Source organism: Rhododendron vialii, chromosome 5a (genome assembly GCF_030253575.1).
Source record: "Rhododendron vialii isolate Sample 1 chromosome 5a, ASM3025357v1".
Classification (NCBI taxonomy): Eukaryota; Viridiplantae; Streptophyta; class Magnoliopsida; order Ericales; family Ericaceae; genus Rhododendron; species Rhododendron vialii.
Window position 1 is genome coordinate 6,235,167 of NC_080561.1, and position 14,457 is coordinate 6,249,623.

The window sequence follows — 14,457 nt, forward strand, 5'->3', positions numbered from 1 at the left end:
AAAAGGTTTCTCTCCCATTATTTGATTTGGAGAGAAAGAGGAGAGAAAATAGAAAATTCAAGTTATGAGAAAAACAAAAATTTCGTTCGATTTTCTTTTCTCTCGTTTTCCTTGTGTAAACTTTGGATTAACCGAACTTTCGGCTATGTTTGAAATTTTTTACTTATAGGTCTTGAACTGCTTTCATCTTTAGTGAACATTTTCGCCAAATTGAAAAAGAGAAAAAAGAAGAAGCCATTAAATGTCACGTCAAAAATAGGCCGAACTAGGTAGAGTCCGTGTGCGCGTGCGATAGAGAAACATAATAGATGGGAAAAATTCACTGAAATGATGAAAGAGATGTGTCATTGATGAGCAGCATTTTATTTTGTTAAGGTACAGATGAAAGCTAATACTATCATTAGGAGTATTATTCACACAAGAGGCATCCTTTCCTTTCATTTCCAGATTCTTTCGTCACACGGCGAACAACCCTCCTGTGCAATATCGCTGATCTGAACTCCGGAATCGTACATCACCCCGGTTTTCCAATCAGCCGGAAGCACATTCTGGGCCCAAATATTCTTCCCATCGTACCCCGATGTCACCACCACTCGGAACTGCAATGGCCCATCTGGTACCCGGCTTGTGTCCCACACAGCGCCATAGTTCCTACTCATAAACGTCCAGTTTGGCGAACCAACCTACACATACATAACATTGTCAGTACACGTTATTACTCTTAGGGTACGGCTCCTCCCCTGTCACTTAATTGTTAGGGTCGGCCATACAAGTTAGGTAAATTATACGACTTGAGAAGCTTAATTTTTAACCGTGTTTGAATCACGATTTTCTGAAGAAAACCAGGAATTCTGACGATAAAACCCAGTGAGAACTTCCGCGTTTTTAATTCTAGTCGGTCTTTAAAAACAAATTGCGCGAAATTTTACCAGCAATGGATCTTTGCAGCTTACTGCTTACCTTAGCCACATCAACTGCTACAATCTCTGTTTGACCACCTTGGTACAAGAACTTCACTGCCAGATAATTTGGCTTTTGGCTCATCTCTTCCACTCGGACAGCCAAATTCTGGTTTTTGTAATCACAAGGCACCCTGTTTTCACGCAAAAGAGATGACTAGATGAGATAAATAACTGTTACCCATTCTTTAATCTCCCCATTTTTGTTCATTGAAGAGAGCAGACACATTGGGCAAATATTAACAATTCATGCGCATGTGGATGTGAAGTCCATACTTTTTATGAGACGCAAGTATGTCGACATATTCATTTTTATGATCGGATGTTTGTGCCAGCCTGTAGGCACCTTGAGTAATTCTAGAGCCCTAAAGTTACCGACCGGGCAAACCCTCCGGTGGTCCAAAGTCATACTATTTTTTTTTTTTATAACTCAAGTATGAATAGTTTAGTTGGTTCTGACGAATCTGGGAATCAATCCGGCCGTTCACTAGCAGAAGACTCGATTAAAGAAGACGAAGTCTAGCATGTGCAAACATGTCATACATTCATGCACGATACATATCTGTCTATGTATATGAATTTATGTATGTCTGCTAACCTCTTGTATTCGACGTCGACTAGGCCAAGTTTCAAAATGTCCTGGCCCATGCCCTTGTTAGCCATGCCCATGAAAGCTCTGCTGCTGAGAACGAAATCTGTCTGGTTGTTCTTGTTAAGATCAGTGACTACCACTTTGGTCCCTTGTTTGGTACACAGAGCTGCGTTCTTGCATCTAATCTGCAAAAACATAACCAATCACAATATAAATTTCACACGCAAGGGAAACAATTAAATTGACAAATTTTACTATTTTCTTCTCCCGAATCCGTTTGAAACTTGTGGAAAGGAAATGAAAAGAAAGGAAAATGGCTAAGAAGAAGAGTGTGGGGAAAATGTACTGTGCTCAAAACTATTTTCTGAGTTTCCTCCCACTTTCTTTCTGAACCGAACAAGGGAGGGAAATTTTTTCCTTTCCTTTCCTTTCCATGGGTTCCAAAGAAGGGGATTTTCTTAGTTTTCTCCCACTTTCTTTCTAACCAAACAAAGGGAGGGGAAATTTTTAGTTTTCCTTTCTTTTCTGTAGGTTCCAAACAAAAGGGGAAGGATTTACTACTAACTTGTTTGGAACTTGAAGAAAGGAAAGAGACCCTTGTCTGGATAACAAGAAATTGAAGAGAAAATAAGTGAATTAAAGTACCAAGTGCACTAAAATTTACTTTACGCTTTCCTCGCATTTTCTTTCTTGCCTCCGTTTGGAACTCAAGAAAAAGAAAGAAAAATTAAAAAAATTGCCCTTCTATTGTTTGGTTGGAAGAGAAAGAGTGAAGAAATTTTCCCTCCCATTTTCCTTCTCTTCTCTTTTCTTTTCCTTTCCTTAACGGAGCTATTTTCCATTTTCTTTTCTTCTTCCACAAGTTCCAAACAGACGGTGAGGTTCGAAATCCACAAACCTGAAAGCATGCACCACAACCAGCTCCATCTTTGTAAAGGCTAGGAACAGCGGCCGCAAGTTGGCCGCCGGTGAAGCCCAGAGCCAGGGAACCATACCCACAAGATCCAGCTGCATTAAATTGAGAGAAATTAAAAAGGTAAAACAATTCATATTGGAAAAGATGGAGAAAAATGGGAGGGAAAATTGAGAGAAATCAAAAAGGTAAAACAATTCCATTTTGGAAAAAGTAGAGCAATTACAGTAATATCTTGGAAAATATCATCTGGGTCTACGCCAATTTCGTGTTTCTATCACAATAAAAACATGAAATTCAAAAAGTGCAACCACTAAATATTTTGGAAAAATATCATCTGGGTCAATTCCAGTTTTCGTGTTTTCTCACTCAAAATATCATCTGTGTCTTTGTCAAATTGAAAAAGTCAAGATAACCCACAACAAAATTCTCAAAAAAATCAACCGGGTCTAGGAAAATTTTGTGTTTCCTTGATCATGAAACGGTGGGGTCTTATTATGATCACATATCACAATCGAGAATTAAGGAGAAAGAGTCTTTACATGAAAGAGCAGACGCTTTGGAGAAATAGGCAACTTTGGCTTGATGGACACAGCGATCACAAGCACTTGCAGAAGAGATGACCAGAAAGAAAAAGAAGCAAAGAAAGAGACCCATTTCGCAAGCCAATGTGGTGAGAGAATGAGAGGTAAAAAGAGAGGTTTTGATTAAACATATATATAGAAAACCCCAGTGAGTTGGTCTGGTATGGCCTATAGATCAGGGGTTTGCTCCATTTTACGGTTTCGGATTTGAAACCTCTCAGGTGCTATTTAACTCATTCGGACTGATCCATACGGAGTATTTGTTTCGGTTTTAAGTGAGATCCCTGCTAGTGAACGGTGAATTTGTAATCTTCAAAAATTAAACGAGATGTGTAAAAGTTGGCCCGGACACTTATAAAAAAAACATACGAGGGGTGAATTAAGTGTGGAGTCCAGTTAGCATTTCAAAGCAGATTTGAGTGGGATTCTTTCTTCCATTTGGTTGTGTGAATAATTATTTTAATGGGCATTGGTGGGAAATCCTTTTAGATGGCAACGAAAGAGACAGGCATTTGCGCATACGCGGCAGGACAAGGGATGGACGTGAGATAAAAACGGGCATGATGGGTTTCAGTGTCTCCTCACCGACTCTCTGCCTGTGCACTAACAGCTAGCTATGTGAGTGAGAACACAGACTTCTGTTGTCAAATGCATTTTCCTCTATTTGCTTTACAACTCAAAAAGAATTTTTCAAAATTTTTTTCAAAAATCAATCCAAACAATGTTTTTGAGTAAAAACTTCTTTATAGAGCAACTCTTAATTGTGCGAGTTCAAAAGTATTTTAACGATTCAAATTTTAAAAAATTGTTCACCTATTCGCTAGAATATTTTAGCGAATAGTTTTTTAAAATCCGGACCATTGATTACCGAAACGGACGGTTGAGATTGCGTGGAGCAGTGAATAAATTTCTCCCTTGTGTTTTTCCCCTTCCCATTGTCCATGTTTGGGTTTTCTCTCTAAAAAAAACTGAGCAGTTGAGCAGTTTCGCCCTCATGAATTCAAAAAACATACTTACCACTATTAAATGGAGCTGATTTTTTACAAAATCTCATAAAAATATTTTAAATTTTATTAGCATTTTTTGATATTTTTATGAGATCCGGAGTGGGGTACGTGTAGGTGTGCGTTGGACTTGTGCAGTGGCTGTAGACTTATTAATGACTCTCTGCCTATGCACTAACAGCTGGCAATGTGAGAACACAGACTTCTGTTGTCAATTGCATTTGCGTTTTACCCTTTCCCCTTTGTCCTTGTTTGGGTTTTTATCTCTTTCTAGTTTGAAGAAAATTCTCTCCTTGTACTCTCTAACGTTAGTGGTTCCTATAATTTCTTTTTGACTCCCTGTATTTTCAAAGGAAAAAGATAGTGGTTGCTAAATTTGGGGACTGGTTTGTAGACAATGCAATTTGGTAGTGGCCCCACCTTTTGAGTCAATTTCAACATTCCAATAGGTGATAAATTCATGAGGGAGGATCCTCTGTGCCAAAAATTCATGTGTCTCTGTGTCGATGGATTTTTCGGCCATAGGATTTAAAACATAAAATAAAAAATGATACAATCCAACGGCCGGAAAACCCCTCAGCGCAGAGGTATAGGAATTTTCGAGACAGAGTTCGTCCCCCTAAATCCATGATCCTATTTTTGGTGCAAAATGGCAATTTTTTTTTTTTTTTTTGTTCCTGATTATTCTTTCGAGTACATCCAGTTCCAACGTCACACAAATGCACATGCACATGCTTAATATCTAACTAATATATGAAGTAAACTATATATGTGCAATAACCCACAGAGAGCAATAACCATTTGAATCAAGATCCTCTTCTGTGATGGTTCAATTCCTCAGGTGACGCTAAACAAGACTCATTACAGTTGTAATTCATGGTCCGTACTATTCATTTAGTAGGTCTTGATGTGTAGTAGCAATAAGGGGATGATGCTTATTATTTTGCTATTCTATGTGCAATCGCCGACTAGGATTGGCATTTGATGTGGGTTGTTGAATGGAGAAGGTTAAGGATTGGTATCAGTTTTGTTTCAATTATGCAGATTACTAGTATGATTCTCTAGAAGTTAAGAATAATATCATGCAAAGAAAGCAATTGATGCTTAGTTTCGTTTGGTGAGCATCATGATTTGCTTAGCTTGTTAATTCATGAAAGGATAGGAACAAAATAATTACTAGATAACAAAAGTGCTCTAATCAAGCAAGAATGATGCCAAAATATGCAAGCTAAGATGGGCTGTGTCCCATAAAAATGTGATTCTTTTCTTCTATCCTCTCCATAATTTGCTCATTGAAAAACAGTACCAACTTCAGACCCTGGGCATCGGGCAAAGTTGTAAACTCGTGCTTGATTGAACAAGCTTGACTTTTTGCAATAATCTGACTTACTAACATACTAATCTCCCATCGTGTCGGCACCCCGGGCTCAACCCAAATCATATCATCGGGTTAAATTGTAAACTCGTGCTTGATTGAACAAGCTCAACTTTTCCCAATAGTCCGACTTACTAACATACTACTAATCTCCCATCGTGTCGGCAAAGAAGTACTCCACTACTCCCTACAACTCTGAATGTGACCACAGTAGAAGAAAGTCAACTGAGAGTAGAATATTTGAGTTCAATGACCATAAGCCAATCGCATTTTGTTGGTGTCCAAGCCATCTTGAATGGTTTCAAACTGACTTCTGCACTATGTCACTTGTTACTTTAAACTCAAGTCAAATGCTAGCTAGCACAAGAGCCCCATCCTATCCCTGTAGGGGTACTTCTGATGATGAATATGTACAAATTGGCTTACACAAAGCCAGCTCACAGTTTGACCAAATCATGAATGCTATAAATGCATTTTACAATTTTTACCTTCCAGCCCTTCCCACCCAGAAAAATTTGTAAACAAAAAAGAAAGAAAAAATTATATGGTATTGCTATGGTGGGGTATGATGGCAAATGTGCACTTGCCTGAGAATTTCAAAAATGGAGTCCATTTGAAGCTTCACAGCCTGATGATGTCTATGGTAGGCTTCTGAGCAAGTAGAAATGGTTCTCAGCTTGCTTTTTCAGACAAAAGAGAAACAAGCTCCGCTCGAGCTTTCTCAAGCGCGCTTGACAAATTCTCAGGTTTTCTACCACCTGCCTGAGCAAAATTTGGCCTCCCACCACCTCCTCCGCCACACAACTTAGCTATTGGCCCGATAAACTTTCCCGCCTGAATTCCCATACCAACAACTGCCGGAGTGAATGCAGCAATTAAACTTACCTTGCCTTCGCCTGGACATGAACCCAAAATTACAGCTGCAGGGTCTTGCAATTCATCCATCAAGTATTCAGCCGCACTTTTTAGTGAATCAGCATCCATATCATCCATGCACTCGACCAGCACCCTACAATTTTTGTATTGCAAAACTTTGGATCACCGAAGAGAATGTAAAAGAGAATTTAATAACAGCAACGGCTTCTTGTTCTTGGTTGTCATGCACTCTACAAGAGCAGCAACGATTGATTTATGAAATCCAGTATTAGCACAGTAGATGCATGAATACCTGATTGTTGTAGAAGTTCCCACAGGGAATGCTTTATTTGCAACAATAGAGGCTTTGTAAACTGCAGCTTTGGCACGAGCAGCTGAAATTTCGTTTCTGGCCGAACGCAATTCCTCCAGGAGGGTTTCTACTCTGGTTGGTACTTCTTCAGCTTTAACCTTCACACAACGAGATTTGATAGCACAACATTGAGAAGTTAGAAAAAGTGTGCCAGAAAACCACTTTCGCTTATTTCGGTATTTGATTATCATACTTGACTAAAAGCACATGAAGCCATTTGTATTGTAATAAGGTTCTACTAGGAAAAAGAAAAGGGCTTCTTCCTTCTTAAGAAAGGATATAGAAGAAGAGGGTTAAGAGAATTGATAAAGAGCAAGCCCGACCAATGCAAATGGGAAAAAGGCCAGGGAAACATGGTTCATCAAACCTTAGCTGTTCAGGCTATTGCTATGAGCTAAAATTGTGGAAATAAGAATCACACAATTCAGAAGAAAGACATACTTTGAGAGTGGAGCATAGTTGTTTCATATAACTATCTCTGGCATTGATGTACTCGATAAAAGCTTCACCAGCCACTGCTTCAATACGTCTAATCCCAGAAGCAATACCCTGTTCTGAGATTATCTTGAAGCCACGTAGTTCAGAAGTATTGCTAACATGAGTGCCACCGCATAGTTCCATAGATACCCCTGGAACCTCTACAACCCGAACCTAAAAAAATTCACATTAGTTGAAGGAAAGCCCAAAACTGATCTCCTATTGCACGAACATATTATTGAGCATCCCAAATTTCATCATTTTACCACATTTATAGTAAAAGGTAAAATTAATAATATATCTGTAATTAGCAATCATGTGTCATGAAGTGTTCTTGTGAAGTGCTTTGATAATACTAAAATATTTTGCAGTCAGAGCTACTTAAAAAAAGATTACATAGAACTTGAACCTCTTCTCCATATTTTTCTCCGAACATTGCAATGGCCCCTGCATTCTTTGCATCAGTTAGAGCCATCACTTTAGTTTGCAGTAGTGTAGCATCCGTAATCCAGCTATTGATCAGTTCTTCAATCTCCATGAGCTCGTTATCCAAAAGTGGCCGGTGGAAGTTGAAATCAAATCTAAGCCGATCAAAAGCTACCAATGAACCAGCTTGTGATGTTTCCTGGCCTATTACCTTTTTAAGTGCAGCTTGTAGCAAATGAGTAGCAGTATGATGAACCTAAGAAAGAGAAGAGAGTTTAAATAAAATCCACAGGAGAAGCAATTATATAAAATGTGCAGAAACAGAAGATAAGAAATTATTTAAGCCACTACCTTAGCGCGCTGCCTCAGCCTTGCATCTACTGCAGCTTCCACTTCTCCCCCAACCTCTATACTTCCCTCCTTCACAGTACCAGTATGAACAAAAATATTACCATGGGACTTTTTGACTTCTTTTATCTCTATAACAGCTTGCTCTTGGTTTCTAGCTTCAGGAATGAAAAGAAAGCCATTGTCTCCAATTTGACCACCTGATTCAGCATAAAATGGTGTTCTGTTGAGAAGAACTTCTACTTCATTTCCTTTAGAAACCTGTAGTACTGATTTCCCATTAACTAAGAGACCCTCAACTACTGCTCTAGCGGAAAGTGTGTCATAACCAAGAAACTCTGTGTTAGAAATACTCGCAGTTAGATCAGCATCATTTCCAACTTCAAGTTTAACGGCACTATGTGCAGCCTGAGACTGACGTCTTTGGTTTTCCATTTCAATATCAAAAGTGTGCATATCTACACTGACGCCGCGTTCACCAGCCACTTCCCTTGTTATCTCCACAGGAAAACCATACGTGTCATACAATAGAAACGCATCCTTGCCTGACAAGCAAGGCGTGGTTCCATTTTCATTAGCACTTGACAAAGCTTCCACTAACATTTGGTCAAGCAGTTTTTCCCCTCTCTCCAATGTTTGTACAAAACGCAGTTCTTCCCTTTTCAACTCCTCCAGGATCCGGGGTGCTCTTGCTTTTACATCTGAATCTATGTGGGTGCTCATGTCAATTACTTTTTCAGCGATTGTTGGCAAAAATGCTCCCTCAATGTTTCCCCTACCGTCGCCCGTTATACCAGCTAACCTGCCGGTACGAACAGCCCTTCTGATGAGCCGCCGAACTACATAACCTCTCCCAATATTTGATGGGACAACCCCATCTGATAGGAGAAAAACAATAGCCCGCATATGATCGCCGATTATCTGAAAAAAAAGGGAAAGCTTTAAAACGGCAATGCAAATAAAATAATAATAAACTAAGAAGCACAGATACAGATATACAGGACACACTATGACATGGATACGGCAACACAATAACTTTACAAAAAATAGGGACATGGAACACCATATATCGGCAACAAACAAATCATGTTGTCAAGACCATTAATGGTACTAATAACTACATTCCTTTTTCCGCACTACATTGCGTTCATATTTTACCATTATCAAATAGTAAGACACCATTTTGCACATTCCACTCATAGAAGATAGTTATAAATCCACATTGCTTTTATTATATTGTTGGAATCTAACTCTTTTTTTGAACTTGTTATATGAATCATCTGTGTGTAGGTGATGGATATGTGTATCCAACTAGTGTTCGAATAGTCTCCAAAGTGTATCCAGTTTTAATAATGCAGAACCAATGAGATATCTTTGGATGAGCATCCAAAACTAGCAGATTGACCAAAGAGTATCTGACAAAGAATGATGTCGAAGGTTTATCAAATTCTCTGAATCACGTACTTTGAGGTTTGTTTTTACAGAATCATCTGCACGAGCATATGAGACATTTGCCAGTTCTGATGCTTTCTCTATAATGGGAAAAATCAAGTCAGTCTCATAATTGTTGGGAACCTGCAAAAGAAAGTGCATCATAATGAAAAGAAATTATGAATCAGAATAAACATGGAAGGCTACAAAACAGAAAACGCAAAGTTGAACTACAAATAATCAGAAGTTCCTGCAAGCAATGGTGAAAACTTCCTCAGAAATAAGTATTAGGAAATAAGTCTCAGAAGTTGGTTTGCTATGAGAACTACTTATCAGTTCATAAGACAGATGTGGCAAAGCAAGAAGTACCTTCTGAAGGATGCGAGCCATACGCTCCAAACCTAGCCCAGTGTCTATATTCATTTGTTTCAATGGTTCAAGTGAACCATCATCTGTTCTGTTGTATTGCATAAAAACCAGATTGTAGAACTCTATAAACCTACTATCATCTCCGAGGTCCTGCAAGTAAATTCATCAACACGATAATTACACTATTCATCCAACAAATAAACCAAATACTAAACAGTGCACTTCGCCCCAAACAATATCCCAAATAAAAATAACTAAGGAAAAGATGTCTTAATGAACTACATACTGTTTCAGAGAATCCTCTTTCAGGATGAAAGTCGTAATAAATCTCGGAGCATGGACCACAGGGACCAGTAACTCCACTAGTCCAGAAGTTGTCTTCCTCACCCATCCTTTTTATACGCTCCACAGGAACACCTACCTGAGCAAAGTACCAGGTTGATAAACTTATTTGAAAGATATTTCTATCTAGAATCCACCCATTTGTGGAAGAACTCAGGTGAAACTAACACTGTTCTCCAAATAAACAAGACAGTTATCATAGGCACACTTAACATACTTAAAACTGTTTCAGCCGTGGATAGTACAAAGGAGAAAGCTCTGGTTAGAAGGCGGACATCTATGACTTGAATGACAATGAAGAGTGCTCATAACTGCCTAGTCCTGGTGTACTTGCCTCGTCATGCCATATGGAAAATGCTTCATCGTCATCTTCATAAACACTAATCCATAATCTTTCAGCTGGTAATCCAAATCTGCAAGGATACACAAAGCACAAATAAATTCTGTTCTGCTTGATGAGAGAATCACAACAATTTGACGACTGTGAAGACAGGGAGAAAGATTCAAAAGATGGAATAAAGAAAAAAGAAAAAAAACATGTGCTGAAACCCAACCTTATACTAGTACTACCCATTTTCCTTTTATTAGAAAAAAAAATGAGGGCTAAAAGAAGTGATGACTAAGATATACGGACAAACAACAAAGGGATGACAGTTAAGGTTTTTGTTGAGTTCAAACGAGCTCTATCAAATCACAGAACATCAACTAAAAATATAGTTTGGCAATATATCGAACCTCGCTATATGAAGTCATAAACCAAGAACATTAATTAGACGAATGAAGTTTTAGTGCTCTACTAGTTCCAGCATAATTTTGGTTGAAAGAAAGTGATCAAACTTCAATCAAAACTGTCAGTCTGGACTTTAATGTCAAAATAAAATTTATACATACTCGGAGATTGTAAGCTCCCATGCCCATTTAATTGCTTCCTTCTTGAAGTAATCTCCAAAACTAAAGTTTCCAAGCATCTCGAAGAATGTATGATGTCTAGATGTTCGACCTACATTCTCAATATCATTGGTTCGTATGCACCTTTGGGAAGTTGTGGCACGAGCTACTTGTCTAGGAACCTGAACAAGACGTGCCAATGGTGTTAAAGTGGCTTAAATTTGTATTCAAAAGGACAAACATCACATGTTCATTAACACAAAAAAAGAACATGGCAGAATATTTAGAAGCAACAGACAAGCCAGTCCATGCACAGAACTCATACATGGGTCAAGACCTCTCGTGCCCACCCAAACCACCTAAGCTAGGAGACACATAGCAAGAAAGAGGCACAAAAAGGAAGAAAGAAAACTAGCACACATGACCTTGAGAGAAGACAGATGGTGAACAATAAAGAACTGAAAACCCAGCCGACTCCTACTTTAAAGATCAAGCATCTGTTATCACTAGACAGTGCATGAATCTGTTACCAAGCCAATATGGTACTTGTATTGGTTCCCTCTGACAAGAAAAGCTTTGATTAAGTAAATGTCTCTCTGTTCACTTAAATTATTATAGACACGGTGACAAGGTCCGATATCATGTGATGGGAGATTGGACTTCAGGTCTTAATAATTGGTCACCTCGATGTATTCCAAAAGTAGAGAAGGGAATCCAATATGGATCTCATTACTTCGGATGTGGTAAAATCAGATCCTTAATCACTACATACGGAAAGAATGAAAACTTAAATATAGAGATATTTCAATATTTCTAGAGAATGATGTGTCTAATGAGTAGTGATGCTCAATAAGCATGGATATCCGGTCATAAAACTATAGATCATAACAGATTGATCATGTTTGGCAATAATCTCAATGTCCTATCACTCCTCAAAAAATAATCTCAATGTCCTATCCTTAAATCTGAATATGAGGTACTCAATATGATGCTAAATTTTTGTTTTATTTTCAAAATAAAAACAGAGGCAGGCTTTGTAGGTAAAATTTCAAACCAGATGTAGATACCTTTCCAAGAAATATTGGCTTGAACTGAAGCATTCCAGCAATTGTAAGCAGAACAGTTGGGTCCTCTGGCACAAGAGAAGCACTTGGAAGGATTTTGTGACCACGCGAAGCATAAAAATCGAGAAACCGGCGGCGTATAGAATCCCCACTTGTGTACAGATCCTTGGGGTTATCCTCTATCAATTCCTCAGTAATGGGTTGTGTTGATGCTGCAAGAAGAGAGCCTCGGATTTATGATTTTGAATACAGATTGCTGTAGAAATCTTAAGCTTCTGTGCCAAATGATAAGTTTAAACGAGATACCTGATGTACTTCTTGTGCTGACCTGGGCAGACCATACTCCTTTCGTATTGCAATGTTTAGAAAGAAACTTAGTTGGGAATACGATGATGAAACCTGAATGATTCCTGCAACCTGTATTCAGGTTCTAAAGTGTCAGTGTGGGGAAATAGGCAGAATGCACTGAATAAGCAAAACAAGAAAGCATCAAATACCCATATGAAATGCCGATTACAAAAAGAGAAGAAAAACAAAACCTTGACTCCTAAATGCCTAACAAATACATTACACATTGCTCAACAATCTCTAAGTCTCTTATTTCTTGTGCCAGGAAGAATTTATGCACTCCTGAAACCTTTACCCAACTGAAATTAATACTACAACCAACCACTTTGAACAGGGTCAAGTGAATTCCATTCTACCATTTGCCCTTTCAAAAGAGTGATTGAACTAGGAACAAATAAGTCATGACCTTCCTTCATACTAAAACAAAAAATGAATTCTTTCTCCTTCCCAGGATTGCTAAGAATATTTTGGATTTTCAAGATTTCATCAATATGTTCAACAGAATATTCATCAAGCTGAAGCCTTAAGTCCCACTCATTTGGGGTTTGTTACATGAATACGTCATCTCTGTTAAGCTCTACCGAGGGCATCTTTTCCGTGATATCCAAAAGACCTATATCCTTTTGAACTACTGCGGCTAAAGTCAATTTTTGTCTACCCCTGCCCTTAGTGCTACCATCTATTGTAACCATATCACTCCGGCTAAGTTTTGCATAGACCAATCTACACATATTCAAACCACCCTTTTTTTTTTTTGCCCATCTTATTTTCTATCTGTGCTACCCCACCATTCTAGTATGGTTTCCCTTACTAATTCTATCACGCAAAGTCTTGCCACACATTAACTCTTACTATTACAGGGAAAGAATGATAAGTAACTGGCAAACCTTCGTATCATAAACCTATCTAGATAATTTTCTAAGAACGCTTAATTAGTCGCTCCAGACTGAATTGGTAGACACCAAGCCTGAAGTCATCTTCAACCAATATATATACCTTGAATGCGCAAGGGACACTTGAACTCTTGTTAAAGAACACCAGATACCCCAAATGGAAAAACTCCAATCTTATTAATATGAGTTTAATTGTCTTGTGCTTACAAGTCTAGTTATACTGTAAGTAGGAATCCAATGAGACTTCCCCCTCCGGGAAACTAAGAGAGGAAAATAGAATTCTCTAAGGATTTTGACATAAACCCAAATCTGAAAACTAACAGGTAATTCTAATAGAATGGAGCAGAAAATATCAGTTAAAAAAGTACCCTTTTTTGTAATGGGATTAAATTTACAGTTCCCATACTCGAAAACCCACAAAAAGTTCCAAAATTGACGCTAATTTTAGTTCGAACTAGGTTTCACACATACACACTGGTACGTGCATGTGTATGTGTAAGTATATGTATCTTACCATATGGGTAGGTTAGAGAAAAGCAAATTACCATTGGAGAGCCCAAGGTTGCATCTTGGGTGAAATCTTGAAACTAAGCTTGACGTAAGAAAAGGGTTGCTCATGCCAAGAGAGAGGGGAAGCTTCAAGGATTCCATAGCCGCCTATCTTTTTTCTACTGTCGACATAGGCGTTTAAAGATGGTGTTCATAGATGCTAAAAGGAGGGAAAGAGAGGGGGGATAAGCTCTATTGCAATATCCACACATTCATCAGTTTAACAGTTGAAAATTGAAATCCAAGGTGAGACCACTGCACCCCCAAGCCTCAGGCCAAATGTTTTGGGGTCTGTTTGGGTTACAGAATAGTGAATTCAGGATTTGGCTATTTGCCCTTGTTTGGGTTACATAACACAATTCCGGATACAATTGTGTTATGTATTGTATTTTTAGCATTGCTCTAGAAAAATTATAGTTTGACCAAGTGCACAGATCTATTCTGCACAAATTGTATACAGATTCTTTGTAGGTCTTACTCTAGGACTCATAAAAATCATCCGAGCCGTTCATCAACTTAAAAATTTATATTTCCATTTAACTTCAGAAAAAATCACACGTAGGGCCTCAAAGAGGGCCCCACAAAGGATCTGCACACGCACTGTTTTCAGACGATTAAGGGTTTGTTTGGAAACTATGAAAAATAAAAGAAAGGACAGAAAAATTAT

The 14,457-nt window shown here is 38.4% G+C and overlaps 2 protein-coding genes across 5 annotated transcripts; both read right to left on the reverse strand.

Annotated features, from left to right (window-relative positions):
• Window positions 1-328: 328 nt before the first annotated feature.
• On the reverse strand, window positions 329-3,172 carry LOC131325569 (expansin-like A2). The gene is made up of 5 exons (XM_058357890.1): window positions 3,007-3,172; window positions 2,450-2,559; window positions 1,558-1,736; window positions 961-1,093; window positions 329-683 (listed from the first exon to the last, which is right to left on the reverse strand). The coding sequence occupies exons 1-5, from the start codon at window positions 3,119-3,121 to the stop codon at window positions 438-440; spliced, it is 783 nt and encodes a 260-aa protein (XP_058213873.1). The 5' UTR covers window positions 3,122-3,172; the 3' UTR covers window positions 329-437.
• A 2,549-nt stretch (window positions 3,173-5,721) lies between these two features.
• LOC131325567 (alanine--tRNA ligase, chloroplastic/mitochondrial) lies at window positions 5,722-14,054 on the reverse strand. Of its 4 annotated transcripts, none has more exons than XM_058357886.1 (13): window positions 13,787-14,054; window positions 12,307-12,417; window positions 12,004-12,212; window positions 10,940-11,118; window positions 10,379-10,461; window positions 9,993-10,123; window positions 9,707-9,856; window positions 9,371-9,481; window positions 7,910-8,827; window positions 7,542-7,814; window positions 7,097-7,306; window positions 6,596-6,753; window positions 5,722-6,436 (listed from the first exon to the last, which is right to left on the reverse strand). In XM_058357886.1, the coding sequence occupies exons 1-13, from the start codon at window positions 13,890-13,892 to the stop codon at window positions 6,100-6,102; spliced, it is 2,976 nt and encodes a 991-aa protein (XP_058213869.1). In that variant the 5' UTR covers window positions 13,893-14,054; the 3' UTR covers window positions 5,722-6,099. The 4 variants fall into 4 exon arrangements, with proteins under 4 accessions (XP_058213869.1, XP_058213870.1, XP_058213872.1 ...); XM_058357887.1 differs by having other exon boundaries at window positions 9,993-10,127; window positions 10,383-10,461; window positions 13,787-14,035; XM_058357889.1 differs by lacking the exons at window positions 10,940-11,118; window positions 13,787-14,054 and having other exon boundaries at window positions 9,993-10,127; window positions 10,383-10,461.
• Window positions 14,055-14,457: the final 403 nt, after the last annotated feature.